The sequence below is a fragment of the Oncorhynchus nerka genome, linkage group LG26 (genome assembly GCF_034236695.1).
Source record: "Oncorhynchus nerka isolate Pitt River linkage group LG26, Oner_Uvic_2.0, whole genome shotgun sequence".
NCBI classification, from domain to species: domain Eukaryota; kingdom Metazoa; phylum Chordata; class Actinopteri; order Salmoniformes; family Salmonidae; genus Oncorhynchus; species Oncorhynchus nerka.
Window position 1 is genome coordinate 40586248 of NC_088421.1, and position 15682 is coordinate 40601929.

General features: G+C 41.9%; 1 protein-coding gene across 2 annotated transcripts in view; it reads right to left on the bottom strand.

Moving 5' to 3' along the window:
* Positions 1–15682, bottom strand: part of cyth1a (cytohesin 1a) — a 141814-nt gene that overhangs the window by 117822 nt on the left and 8310 nt on the right. The window contains exon 1 of one of the 2 annotated variants that reach the window (XM_065010677.1): positions 867–1326. The exons of the other annotated variant lie outside the window; for it this stretch is intronic. Within the exon in view, the coding sequence (XP_064866749.1) occupies positions 867–945 (79 nt within the window). The 5' untranslated portion in view covers positions 946–1326. Of the gene's footprint in view, positions 1–866; positions 1327–15682 lie in introns of those variants that run through there. 2 annotated transcript variants of the gene reach the window in all.

A 15682-nucleotide genomic window follows, 5' to 3' on the forward strand; every position in this document is an offset into this window, starting at 1 on the left:
TTGTTGCCCTCTCATCCAATGAGAAATGTAGTCTGGCATCTGATATTATCAGACTCTTACTAACATCTTTCTGAACAACACTGGAAGACAAACTAACATATCCCTCTGAACAACACTGGAAGACAAAATAACATCCCGCTGAACAACACTGAAAGACAAAATAACATATCCTTCTGAACAACACTGGAAGACAAACTAACATCTTTCTGAACAACACTGGACGACAAACTAACATATCCTTCTGAACAACACTGAAAAGCAAACTAACATCCCGCTGAACAACACTGAAAGACAAACTAACATCCCGCTGAACAACACTGAAAGACAAACTAACATATCCTTCTGAACAACACTGAAAGACAAACTAACATATCCTTCTGAACAACACTGGAAGACAAACTAACATATCCTTCTGAACAACACTGAAAGACAAACTAACATATCCTTCTGAACAACACTGAAAGACAAACTAACATATCCTTCTGAACAACACTGAAAGGCAAACTAACTGAGCCTTCTGAACAACACAGAAAGCAACATAGAGTATCATACTGTACATCTCCAAGAGACACATGACCAAAACATTGATCAAATAGTAACATGATCACATCGATCAAGTATTTCAGAGAGAGGGAGAGCAACTCTCATTTCCATTTCCAGGTACATTATCTACAATATGAAAATAAACCCAAGGCACCTGATAATGAAATTCAACCAAAGTGGAACATGACATTTCCCCATATCCTGCTGACTGTGGCGACACCGTGAATACATTAATAGAGGCAGGCAACAAGACAACCATCAATCATCTGTTGACCATAGGCTGTCTAGTTCACATAGTTGGTTCCCAAGGCAGTCCATCCTACCTGGAGGAGGCGGATCCTTCACCGCAGGATGCAGGAACGCTTGGAAACTGGATGCGCAAAGTTCGCTCACTGTCCCCATGACGGCTCAGTCAAAACTGTGTGTGTGGATGGGGGGGAAGGATTCTTAGTGTACTAGTGTGGGTGTGAGAGTGTCTGAGGGGCTTTCTCTTTCGTTCCCTGTGATTCAGTTCAGCAGACGGAGGTGGAGAAAGGATCAGTTGTCGTGAAGGCCAGTCTCCCTTCTTTCCAGAGAGAGAAAGAGAGAGCTCTCCTCATCCCCTTCTTTGCTCCTTCTCGTCTGCCTCCTCAGCCGACGGCTGCCGTCCATGGAACACGTTCCTCCTCAGGTTCCTGGTGTGTGTCACTGGCACTTCAAGCAGTCAAAGCACTTTTCACCCTCGTCTCCTTTATTTCTCTCTCTCTCTTTCTGGATTTCAGTCTTTCTATCCTTTCTCTTCAGTAGCCGCAGCTGAACTCTTGGCTGCTTTCTCTCTCTTCCTCTATTCTGCTCCCTCTCTCTCTTCCTCTATTCTGCTCCCTCTCTCTCTTCCTCTATTCTGCTCCCTCTCTCTGAGCCTCTTTTCTCTCGCTGTGTGTCTCTTGCACTCCCTTCTTACTTTGCACAGTAACTCTGCAAGATATTCTTAGACTAAACAGATTGTTTGTGCAAACACATTCTCAGGCTGTGTGTAGGAGCACATATTAACTCACCTTATGGGCAAATTCTCTCTCTCTCAACACAAACAGATGCATTGAAAAACACCACCCGTGATAACATCAGTATTTTCTGCAGCACCAAGACCTGAAGCAGTTCAAAGGATCATGTTTATAGGAATATTTAGTCATCCGTCAGAATACTTTTAATAGACTTTTATCTAGACTCTTGGGTCACATCCCTTGAAATGACTGGTATATGAGAACTCCATGTAACCAATAACTACACCAATCCAGTGCTTTTAAATGTGTGGAGAGAAGGGAACAAGGGCACACCTCAGGAAGGAGGAGAGATCATTGGGAAGCACCGTATGTCCAGCAAATAAAGGCTTATTGGACCTTGGATTCTTTAAACCATCCCACACTATGAAAGTGGTATACTGAAATAACCTGTCAAAAGCTGCACGACATTGACCAATCTGAAAAACGTGAAACGTTCGCAATTGTCTGTGTGTATAGACATTTAAAGCAAGACGTCATACACACACACACACACACACAATGTCTTAGCCTGGTTCCTACATCTGTTCGTGCTGTCCTATGGTCATTGTCATACAGGCCAAACAGATCTGGGACCGGGCTAATCTACTACAGGCAGCAGGTAGCCTAGAGGTTCAGAGTGTTGGTCCAGTAACCGAAAGGTCGCTGGTTCGAATCCCTGAGCCGACTAGGTGAAAAACCTGTCGACGTGCCCTTGAGCAAGGCACTCAGCTGTAATTGCTCCTGTAAGTAGTTCTGGATAAGAGTGTCTTCTAAAAAAATATATATATATTTTAAAAAATTTTTTACTAGGCAAGTCAGTTAAGAACAAATACTTATTTTCAATGACGGCCTAGGAACAGTGGGTTAACTGCCTATTCAGGGGCAGAACGACAGATTTGTACCTTGTCAGCTCGGGGGTTTGAACTTGCAACCTTCCGGTTACTAGTCCAACACTCTAACCACTAGGCTACCCTGCCGTACATATACAGATATTGTGGTTACTGTATCTAAAGCAGTGCATCAGATTCATTCCTCTGTTTTGGTTTTATCCTTCCTCAGGATTGGTTTATGAAGCCTTTGGATGCGTCCCAAATGGAACCCTATCCCCTACACGGTGCACTACTTTTGACCAGAGTCAAAAGTAGTGTTCTATGTAGGTAATAGGGTCCCATTGGAACACAGCCTTTATGTACAAATCCAGAACTCATTGTTGCTTGGCAACAGGTTAAAAAGAAATAATTTGTTCCTGGACAAGAATCTGTGATTCATTTGTTGTGATTATGATCTTCTTCTTCTCTTCTATTGCAGTTATTCACAAAAACAAAACCACACTTGGGACATACACAAGGGGCCTTTTCTTCACAGTAATAAACACAGATTCACAGTGCTAACGGGATTTGACTCCTTTGATTCAAATGAGATTTGGTTCCTGCATTCATATTTCGCTTTCTATTTCTCTTTGGGGAGTGCAGCCCAGTTTACCTTCCACGGCAGACAAGCTAGCAATAATTAACTGTCACTGTGAGTTCTACCATCTGTCAATCACTCACCTGGTGTCATTCACTCACCTAGTGTCAAACACTCTTTAAATTCTTAAACACAAGTAGCCATCATTGTGTCCATCACTCTGCCAATCAGGTGCCTCGTGCCTCGCTCTCTGCCAATCAGGTGCCTCGGCCCCTCCTTCTCTGCCAATCAGGTGACTCATCCCGCCCTCTCTGCCAATCAGGTGCCTCAGCCCCTCCTTCTCTGCCAATCAGGTGCCTCAGCCCCTCCTTCTCTGCCAATCAGGCTGTGTCGCGAGCAGCGGGAGCAGCCTTACATACTGACTGAGGGCCATGGGGTGGGGGGAGGAGGTGATGCTGTGGGGTGGTAATGAAGACATGACTGGCATCCTTCACCCGAGCCCTGCCTGACTGTACCACGGGAGGAAGACTCCAACACTGACCCCAGACCAGGGTCGACATCCCAAATGGACCACGGTCAAAAGTAGTGCACTATACAAGGCAGTATTCAACTCTTACCCTACGAGGTGAGGAGCCTGCTGGTCTTCTGTTCTACCTGATAATTCATTTCACACACCTGGTGTCCCAGGTCGAAATCAGTCCCTGATTAGAGGGGAGCAATGAAAAACACACAGTGGAACTGGCTTCCAGTCCAGAGTTGAGTTTGAAGGATGGATATTGGGACTAGGGTGTAATTTGGGACACAGTCTGAAGCTGCAGAGTCAGGAGGAAGTACCCAAAGTGCTGCAGCTGCATGTCATCGTTCCAGTGTAACAGGCCCGTCACGAGAGGGACGGTCAAGACCCTGCTCTGTGAAGTCAGCACAAACCCTGCTTCTGTTTTAATATGTAGGCTATGCATCTCCATTGTACTGCAAGGGACTGTGGGACCTGGTATAGTAGTCAGGGATGAAGAAATGTGTGTGTGTGTGTAATAAACAGAGCCCCATTATTTAACTTTTATTTTCCCCCAATTGTGGTTGAGTGTCATTATTTGGCCTTTCACAGACCGACTCTCTGGGCTCTGTGGGTCCAGACAGAAGCCATCCATCCCCATGTGTCATAGAGATGGACAGAGGGGTCAGAGCACAGGGAGCTGGCGTCATTGTTCTAATTCTAACACCTCTGGTATTACTATACGACAACAGTCTCCACACAGTTCTTACAGCTGCCTTTAGCCACACACATCTTTATGCACAGACTATGCAGGCTATGCACATAAATACATAGACACACACATCTTTATGCACAGACTATGCAGGCTATGCACATAAATACATAGACACACACATCTTTATGCACAGACTATGCAGGCTATGCACATAAATACATAGACACACACATTCATGACCACAAAACACGCACACACACAGACACACCCAGTGACTCCGACAGACACAGACACACATGCAGAAACATGACGTTTGAGAACTCTTGAGGTTAGGTGGAGCAGAGTTCTCCCCTCAGGGGAAACGGCTAGACATCACAGCCTTTTCTCACATGATGCTCCCAAATCATTATTTGTGCACCTCTCAGGGAGTTTCAAATAAGGAAGTGACTCGAGCTGGATGCAACTGCTTCTATAAACCAAAAGTATAATGAAAACTGTTAATCCAATTGTCAAGATTGTTCATCAAACATAGGCAAAATTCATAAGTTTATAGCCTTGTCATTTATGCCTTCATGAAATAAACCATGTTAAAATTCAGAATTGAGACCTATATTTTTCAATTAGCTGACTTGTAAAGACAATACAGTGTTTACAATACTGTCCTTACAATATTGGTATAGTGTTTTCTCTGTTTATATCAGTGTTGAACTGTAATTTGATGAGCTATCTGGTGCTGCCACCAAGTGGGCATTTCAAGCAATAGGAAGTTAATCTTGGTTTAATGGCAGCATTGCCATTATCCACTAGTATCCACTAGTATCCTGGGTCGTGTTCATTAGCGCACACTGTAGCAAAACATTTCACTGTGTTTTCACTCCCTTTCAGGCAGTTTCCCCTGTTATGTGCCTAATGAACATGACCCGGGTCATGCTGGTTTCGGTCAAATTCATCCATCACAACTTCCACATCCCTCATTTGTTCAGGCAGACATGGCTGGTACTCCTACAAAAGAGAACATCATCTTATGTTGCGCAGCAGAATTCTACCAAACAGCCATGTAGAAACAGCCATACAGAACCAAGCAACGGCAGTGCATCAGAGAGCCTGGTGCCCTCAGAGGGTTAGTGTGCTAGGGTGACAGTATCTAGCAACATGTCCACTGCAGAGAAATACAATGACAATTTACAGTCATGCGCCCATACATTTCACATATGGGTGGATCCAGGAATCAAACCCACAATCCTGGTGTTACCTGCGCTATGCTCTACCAACTGAACCATACAGGACCACAGGGAGATACAGAGTATGGAGAGTACAGGGGATACTGGCCAGGGGTGGCAACCAGTCAGAGCAGACTGGAAAACACACAAACGCTGGATGAAAACTGATCATATTTACTGAGTACTGTACTGTGCAGGTGGATTATTTACTGAGTACTGTTCTGTGTAGGTGGATTATTTGCTGAGTACTTACTGAGTACTGTACTGTGTAGGTGGATTATTTGCTGAGTACTTACTGAGTACTGTACTGTGTAGGTGGATTATTTACTGAGTACTGTTCTGTGTAGGTGGATTATTTGCTGAGTACTTACTGAGTACTGTACTGTGTAGGTGGATTATTTGCTGAGTACTTACTGAGTACTGTACTGTGTAGGTGGATTATTTACTGAGTACTTACTGAGTACTGTACTGTGTAGGTGGATTATTTACTGAGTACTTACTGAGTACTGTTCTGTGTAGGTGGATTATTTACTGAGTACTTACTGAGTACTGTTCTGTGTAGGTGGATTATTTGCTGAGTACTTACTGAGTACTGTACTGTGTAGGTGGATTATTTGCTGACTACTTACTGAGTACTGTTCTGTGTAGGTGGATTATTTGCTGAGTACTTACTGAGTACTGTACTGTGTAGGTGGATTATTTGCTGACTATTTACTGAGTACTGTTCTGTGTAGGTGGATTATTTGCTGAGTACTTACTGAGTACTGTACTGTGTAGGTGGATTATTTACTGAGTACTTACTGAGTACTGTACTGTGTAGGTGGATTATTTACTGAGTACTTACTGAGTACTGTTCTGTGTAGGTGGATTATTTACTGAGTACTTACTGAGTACTGATATGTGTAGGTGGATTATTTACTGAGTACTGTTCTGTGTAGGTGGATTATTTACTGAGTACTTACTGAGTACTGTTCTGTGTAGGTGGATTATTTACTGAGTACTTACTGAGTACTGTTCTGTGTAGGTGGATTATTTACTGAGTACTTACTGAGTACTGTTCTGTGTAGGTGGATTATTTACTGAGTACTTACTGAGTACTGTACTGTGTAGGTGGATGATTTACTGAGTACTTACTGAGTACTGTTCTGTGTAGGTGGATTATTTACTGAGTACTGTACTGTGTAGGTGGATTATTTACTGAGTACTGTACTGTGTAGGTGGATTATTTACTGAGTACTTACTGGGTACTGTACTGTGTAGTTGGATTATTTACTGAGTACTTACTGAGTACTGTACTGTATAGGTGGATTATTTACTGAGTACTGTTCTGTGTAGGTGGATTATTTGCTGAGTAATGTACTGTGTAGGTGGATTATTTACTGAGTACTTACTGGGTACTGCATTGTGTAGGTGGATTATTTACTGAGTACTTACTAGGTACTGTACTGTGTAGGTGGATTATTTACTGAGTATTTACTGGGTACTGTACTGTGTAGGTGGATTATTTACTGAGTAGTTACTGAGTACTGTATAGGTGGATTATTTACTGAGTACTGTTCTGTGTAGGTGGATTATTTGCTGAGTAATGTACTGTGTAGGTGGATTATTTACTGAGTACTTACTGGGTACTGCATTGTGTAGGTGGATTATTTACTGAGTACTTACTAGGTACTGTACTGTGTAGGTGGATTATTTACTGAGTACTGTTCTGTGTAGGTGGATTATTTACTGAGTACTGTACTGTGTAGGTGGATTATTTACTGAGTACTTACTGGGTACTGTACTGTGTAGGTGGATTATTTACTGAGTACTGTTCTGTGTCGGTGGATAATTTACTGAGTACTGTTCTGTGTAGGTGGGTTATTAACTGAGTACTTACTGGGTACTGTACTGTGTAGGTGGATTATTTACTGAGTACTTACTGAGTATTGTTCTGTGTAGGTGGATTATTTACTGAGTACTTACTGAGTACTGTTCTGTGTAGGTGGATTATTTACTGAGTACTTACTGAGTACTGTTCTGTGTAGGTGGATTATTTACTGAGTACTGTTCTGTGTAGGTGGATTATTTACTGAGTACTGTTCTGTGTAGGTGGATTATTTACTGAGTACTTACTGAGTACTGTTCTGTGTAGGTGGATTATTTACTGAGTACTGTACTGTGTAGGTGGATTATTTACTGAGTACTTACTGGGTACTGTACTGTGTAGTTGGATTATTTACTGAGTACTGTTCTGTGTAGGTGGATTATTTGCTGAGTAATGTACTGTGTAGGTGGATTATTTACTGAGTACTTACTGGGTACTGCATTGTGTAGGTGGATTATTTACTGAGTACTTACTAGGTACTGTACTGTGTAGGTGGATTATTTACTGAGTACTGTTCTGTGTAGGTGGATTATTTACTGAGTACTGTACTGTGTAGGTGGATTATTTACTGAGTACTGTTCTATGTAGGTGGATTATTTACTGAGAATTTACTGGGTACTGTTCTGTGTAGGTGGATACTTTGCTGAGTACTTACTGGGTACTGTACTGTGTAGGTGGATTATTTACTAAGTACTGTTCTATGTATGTGGATTATTTACTGAGAACTTACTGGGTACTGTTCTGTGTAGGTGGATAATTTGCTGAGTACTTACTGGGTACTGTACTGTGTATGTATATTATTTACTGAGTACTTACTGAGTACTGTACTGCGTAGGTGGATAATTTACTGAGTACTGTTCTGTGTAGGTGGGTTATTAACTGATTACTTACTGGGTACTGTACTGTGTAGGTGGATTATTTACTGAGTACTTACTAGGTACTTTACTGTGTAGGTGGATTATTTACTGAGTACTGTTCTATGTAGGTGGATTATTTACTGAGTACTTACTGGGTACTGTTCTGTGTAGGTGGATTATTTACTAAATACTGTTCTATGTATGTGGATTATTTACTGAGAATTTACTGGGTACTGTTCTGTGTAGGTGGATAATTTGCTGAGTACTTACTGGGTACTGTACTGTGTAGGTGGATTATTTACTAAGTACTGTTCTATGTAGGTGGATTATTTACTGAGTACTTACTGGGTACTGTTCTGTGTAGGTGGATTATTTACTAAGTACTGTTCTATGTATGTGGATTATTTACTGAGAACTTACTGGGTACTGTTCTGTGTAGGTGGATAATTTGCTGAGTACTTACTGGGTACTGTACTGTGTATGTATATTATTTACTGAGTACTTACTGAGTACTGTACTGCGTAGGTGGATAATTTACTGAGTACTTACTGGGTACTGTACTGTGTAGTTGGATTATTTACTGAGTACTTACTGGGTACTGTACTGTGTAGGTGGATTATTTACTGAGTACTGTTCTGTGTAGGTGGGTTATTAACTGAGTACTTACTGGGTACTGTACTGTGTAGGTGGATTATTTACTAAATACTGTTCTATGTAGGTGGATTATTTACTGAGTACTTACTGGGTACTGTACCTGTGTAGGTGGATAATTTGCTGAGTACTTACTGGGTACTGTACTGTGTAGGTGGATTATTTATCAAGTACTGTTCTATGTAGGTGGATTATTTACTGAGTACTTACTGGGTACTGTTCTGTGTAGGTGGATCATTTGCTGAGTACTTACTGGGTACTGTACTGTGTAGGTATATTATTTACTGAGTACTTACTGGGTACTGTACTGTGTAGGTGGATTATTTACTGAGTACTTACTGGGTACTGTTCTGTGTAGGTGGATTATTTACTGAGTACTTACTAGGTACTGTACTGTGTAGGTGGATTATTTACTGAGTACTGTACTGTGTAGCTGGATTATTTACTGAGTATTTACTGGGTAGTGTACTGCGTAGATGGATTATTTACTGAGTACTGTACTGCGTAGGTGCATTATTTACTGAGTACTATACTGTGTAGGTTTGGGTTAATTACAGTACACTGAAATTCTAATTCCAAATCTCTTCAATGCTTTCAATGAGGAAAATGTGTCATTGGAATTGTGTAGTTTCTGAATGGACTGGAATTGAAATGGAATTGACACAAATCCTGCTGAGTACAGTGGTGTGGAGGTGGATTATTAACTCCACACACCAGTCTAGCTAGCATCCCCCCGGTGACTCAGAACAGCAGCTGGGAGAAAGCAACAACAGCCCTCCTGATCCACTGATGTTCTAATAACCAGCATCACAGCTGGGAGGCTGCTGATGTTCTAAGCATCACAAGAGGCTAGGATAGCTTAGAATAACCACGGAACACAGTGCCAGGGTACAGCTAGCCAGCTGGGAGAAAGCAACAACAGCCCTCCTGATCCACTGATGTTCTAAGCTGCTCACAAGAGGCTGCTTAGAATAACACAACACAGTGCCAGGGTAGCTAGCCATAGAAAGCAACAACAGCCCTCCTGATCCACTGATGTTCTAATCACAACTACGGTGCCAGGAACACAACAACAGCCCTCCTGATCCACTGTGCCAGGGATAGCTTAGAATAACCACGGAACACAGTGCCAGGGTACAGCTAGCCAGCTGGGAGAAAGCAACAACAGCCCTCCTGATCCACTGATGTTCTAAGCATCACAAGAGGCTGCTTACACAAGTAGGATAGCTTAGAATAACTACGGAACACAGTGCCAGGGTACAGCTAGCCAGCTGGGAGAAAGCAACAACAGCCCTCCTGATCCACTGATGTTCTAAGCATCACAAGAGGCTGCTTACACAAGTAGGATAGCTTAGAATAACTACGGAACACAGTGCCAGGGTACAGCTAGCCAGCTGGGAGAAAGCAACAACAGCCCTCCTGATCCACTGATGTTCTAAGCATCACAAGAGGCTGCTTACACAAGTAGGACAGCTTAGAATAACTACGGAACAGTGTCAGGGTACAGCTAGCCAGCTGGGAGAAAGCAACAACAGCCCTCCTGATCCACTGATGTTCTAAGCATCACAAGAGGCTGCTTACACAAGTAGGATAGCTTAGAATAACTACGGAACAGTGTCAGGGTACAGCTAGCCAGCAGAGGAAGAAACTCCAGCACTATGGTTATCGTGAATGCTACACAAACGTCTTAGGGACAAATGCTAACTTCCATTTAAGTTGAATCTTCACATAGAACCTATGGTTTGGTCAGGGTACCTTACCTTCATCAGGGTAACAAGTTTAACTGTCACGATCGTCGTATGGATTAGACCAAAGCGCAGCGTAGTTAGAATATATTCTTCTTTATTAATGAAGAACACTTAAACAAAAACAACAAAACGAGTAAGACGAACGTGACCGCTATATAAATAATGTGCTAACGTGCAACATAACATAGACAATAACCCACGAAATACCCAAAGCAGATGGCTGCCTAAATATGGTTCCCAATCAGAGACAACGATAAACACCTACCTCTAATTGAGAACCAATCTAGGCAACCATAGACCTACATAAACACCTACTTGGAAACAACCCCATAAATCTACAAAAACCGCTAGACAGTACAAACACCCTAGATGAGACAAAAACACACATACCACCCTCGTCACACCCTGACCTAACCAAAATACATAAAGAAAACAAAGAATACTCAGGTCAGGGCGTGACATTAACATGTTAGTTCTCTCGTCCCTGTGCATACACTATTCTATCCTATGTATTCTGCAGGCACACTATATATTCTATCAATATGCTGTCCATGTCGTCTATACATCCCATCACAAATACTCATTCCAGGGTTTTGCTTTATTTTTGTTATTTTCTACATTGTAGAATAATAGTGAGGACATCAAAACTATGAAATAGCACACATGTAGTAACCAAAAGTGTTAAACAAATCAAAATACATTTTATGTTTGAGATTCTTCAAAGTAGCCACCCTTTGCCTTGATGAAAGCTTTGCACACTCTTGGCATTCTCTCAACCAGCTTCATGAGGTAGTTGCCTGGAATGCATGTCAATTATCAGGTGTGCCTTGTTAAAAGTGTATTTGTGGAATTTCTTTCCTTCGTAATGCGTTTGAGCCAATCAGTTGTGTTGTGACAAGGTAGGGGTGGTATACATTAGATAGCCCCATTTGGTAAAAGACCAAGTCCATATCTCAAATAAAATATATTTCGATTTGTTTAACACTTTTTTGGTTACTACATGATTCCATATGTGCTATTTTATAGTTTTGATGTCTTCACTATTATTCTACAATGTAGAACATAGTAAAAATAAAGAAAAACCCTGGAGTAAGTAGGCGTGTCCAAACTTTTGACTAGTTGGTACTGTATATATATTTATACTCTGGACTCCTGACATTGCTCGTCCTATTATTTCTAGATTTCTTAATTTCACTCTTTTACCTTTAGATCTGTGTGTATTGTTGTGAATTGTTAGATATTATTGCACTGTTGGAGCTGGGAACACAAGCATTTCGCTACACCCGCAATAACATCTGCTAAAAATGTGTATGCGACCAATAAAATTAAATTTGTCCCTTGTGGCTCAGACAGAGGTAGACAGTGCATGCAAACAGAGATAAACAGGCAGACAGGGTTAAACAGGCAGACAGAGAAACAGGCAGACAGAGAAACAGGCAGACAGAGAAACAGGCAGACAGAGAAACAGGCAGACAGAGAAACAGGCAGAAGAACACAGACAGAGATAGACAGGCAGATCGAGGCAGACAGAGAAACAGGCAGACAGAGAAACAAGCAGAAGAACACAGACAGAGATAGACAGGCAGATCGAGGCAGACAGAGAAACAGGCAGACAGAGAAACAAGCAGAAGAACACAGACAGAGATAGACAGGCAGATCGAGGCAGACAGAGAAACAGGCAGACAGAGATAAACAGGGAGAAAGAGATAGACAGGCAGACAGACAGGCAAACAGAGGCAGACCGAGGCAGAGAGATAAACAGGCAGACAGAGAGACAGAGAAACAGGCAGACAGAGATAAACAGGCAGACAGAGGCAGACAGGCAGACAGAGATAAACAGGGAGAAAGAGATAGACAGGCAGACAGAGATAGACAGGCAGACAGAGATAGACAGGCAGAAAGAGATAGACAGGGAGAAAGAGATAGACAGGCAGACAGAGATAGACAGGCAGACAGAGGTAGAAAGGCAGACAGAGGTAGAAAGGCAGACAGAGGTAGAAAGGCAGACAGAGATAGACAGGCAGACAGAGATAGACAGGCAGACAGAGATAGACAGGCAGACAGACAGAGGCAGAGGTGTGTATTTCAGAGAGGAAGTGAGAGGAAAGATCAACTAACTGATTCACATCCGCTTCAATGTGACAGTTACTTTTTTCTCTCTCATTTTCAGATGTTTTCCCCCTTCTTCATCTTTCAGGTCCTTCTTTCAGACTGTCTTTCTAACCACCGCGGGTGGCTATACGCACTACAGGGAGTTTTGGGCGGCTGATTTCTGACAGAGTGTTTTGCATATGAGAGGGAAGCAGTGCTTAAAATGTGCTGTCTGTAAGAGCCCTTCTAATCTCAGGTCTCCAGAAATAAGTCCAAACAGCTAAACTCCACCTGAGCTGAGATGACTGAAGTAAACAACAGGCCCAGCCAACCACGTCAGTCATTCTGTCTAGAAGGCGGGGCTATCTGTCAGAACGACGTGCTCAGTCAACCACACATCAGTCATTCTGTCTAGAAGGCGGTGCCATCTGTCAGACCGATGTGCTTGGCCAACTACATGTCAGTCATTCTGTCTAGGAGGCGGGACCATCAGTCAGATTGACACCATGAGAGAAGGGCCACAGGAACACCAACAGGAATAGGCAGGGCCTGCCGTCTAGCAGCTGTAACCACGGGAACCACACACACACACCTGAAATCACAACAGCAACCCGAGCCACTGACTGTACTTCCTCTGTGGGTGCACTTCATCATGTACAAAGAACTAGATATTGAACATATTGAAAAGGATCTAAAATGCTATCTGAGACTGTAGCATTAAACAAGCAGACATGACCTTTACTTTCCTCTGACATCACAAAGTAACAATGGAATATAACCTTCTCCTCTGACATCACAAAGTAACAATGGAATATAACCTTCTCCTCTGACATCACAAAGTAACAATGGAATATAACCTTCTCCTCTGACATCACAAAGTAACAATGGAATATAACCTTTTCCTCTGACATCACAAAGTAACAATGGAATATAACCTTTTCCTCTGACATCACAAAGTAACAATGGAATATAACCTTTTCCTCTGACATCACAAAGTAACAATGGAATATAACCTAACACTTTATAACCTCTCTGACATCACAAAGTAACAATGGAATATAACCTTTTCCTCTGACATCACAAAGTAACAATGGAATATAACCTTTCCTCTGACATCACAAAGTAACAATGGAATATAACCTTTTCCTCTGACATCACAAAGTAACAATGGAATATAACCTTTTCCTCTGACATCACAAAGTAACAATGGAATATAACCTTTTCCTCTGACCTCTGACATCACAAAGTAACAATGGAATATAACCTTTTCCTCTGACATCACAAAGTAACAATGGAATATAACCTTTTCCTCTGACATCACAAAGTAACAATGGAATATAACCTTCTCCTCTGACATCACAAAGTAACAATGGAATATAACCTTTTCCTCTGACATCACAAAGTAACAATGGAATATAACCTTTTCCTCTGACATCACAAAGTAACAATGGAATATAACCTTTTCCTCTGACATCACAAAGTAACAATGGAATATAACCTTTTCCTCTGACATCACAAAGTAACAATGGAATATAACCTTTTCCTGACATGACATCACAAAGTAACAATGGAATATAACCTTTTCCTCTGACAAACAAAGTAACAATGGAATATAACCTTTTCCTCTGACATCACAAAGTAATAATGGAATATAACCTTTTCCCCTGACATCAAAGTAATAATGGAATATATCCGTTTCGCTGATATCATAGATGTGGTAAAGAGGTCAATGGAACTTGACTAAAACGATGGAAATCCCATGGAAATACATGGGGGGGAAAGAATCAAAATCTCCTCATTGCCACTAGCAAAATGTGCCAAAATTGAGGCTATTGTTTATATTTCACACTGTGTTGAGGTACAAATCGGAGTATAATGCTTATATGGATGTCAACTCCAATACATATTCATGTCATCGTCACCAATCAACTGCATTACAGTTAAATATGACTTTGACTACCAACACAGATTTCTGTATGCTAGCTATCCTACCAGCTTATACGAACGGGTGTTAGCATTTAGCAGTCACTACTTCTAAACCTGAAAAGAGACCACTTCTAAATGTTATGCAGTGAAAACAGCCAAATATATCAAAAAGGGACTTTAGTAACCACATTGTGGGCCTGTTACAATACATCAGTCATGACGAATTTGATGAATATCCACATTGTTAGATCAGATTTGTTGAATGTGCGCCAATCCGACATCCGTCTTCTATCCCCCACGGTCTGCATTCCATTGACCCGTTTACTGCGTCTATAAAGTAATACTGAAATGATAAAGTAGCAACGGAATGAAACCTTGTTGATATGGTGAAAGAAACAATGCACTATAACGCTTCTCTGACATCACAATGTGGTAAAGTGCAAAAACAAATGTCCAATTCACACATGTAATGTGTGAAATAGGACAAATACAAGCACTCGCTTATATTTGTTCTATTTGAGTATTTCACATGTTAGAAGTGTGAATTGTAAATGTGTTTTTTCCCCATATCCCAACACCCTCAGAGAGTGGGGTCACAGCCAGGGTCAGCCATTATCAACGGCAACCCTGGAGCAATTAGGGTTAAGCGCCTTGCTCAAGGGCAATATATATATTTTTTGCTGGCTTGGGATTCGAACGAGCAACCTTTCGGTTACTGGCCCAACGCTCCTTTCCACTAGGCTACGGAACATAGTCAAAGTCACGAAGGTCGTAATGTCATGAAAGTAACACAAGACGCTGTGGAAGCTAATGCTAAATGAAGCAGCACAGCCATGCATAAAAAGGTCTCAGTCTGGTGTCCTGAGAGGGCTAGATAGGGTTGACGGTGGGTACGTAGTAACATCCCCCTCTGCAGAGTTAGTAAGTGTATAAAAAGGTCTCAGTCTGGTGTCCTGAGAGGGGGTTGACTAGATCCCCCTCTGCAGAGTTAGTAAGTGACTCAGTCTGGGTGTCCTGAGAGGGCTAGATAGGGTTGACAACATCCCCTCTGCAGAGTTAGTAAGTGTATAAAAAGGTCTCAGTCTGGTGTCCTGAGAGGGCTAGATAGGGTTGACGGTGGGTACGTAGTAACATCCCCCTCTGCA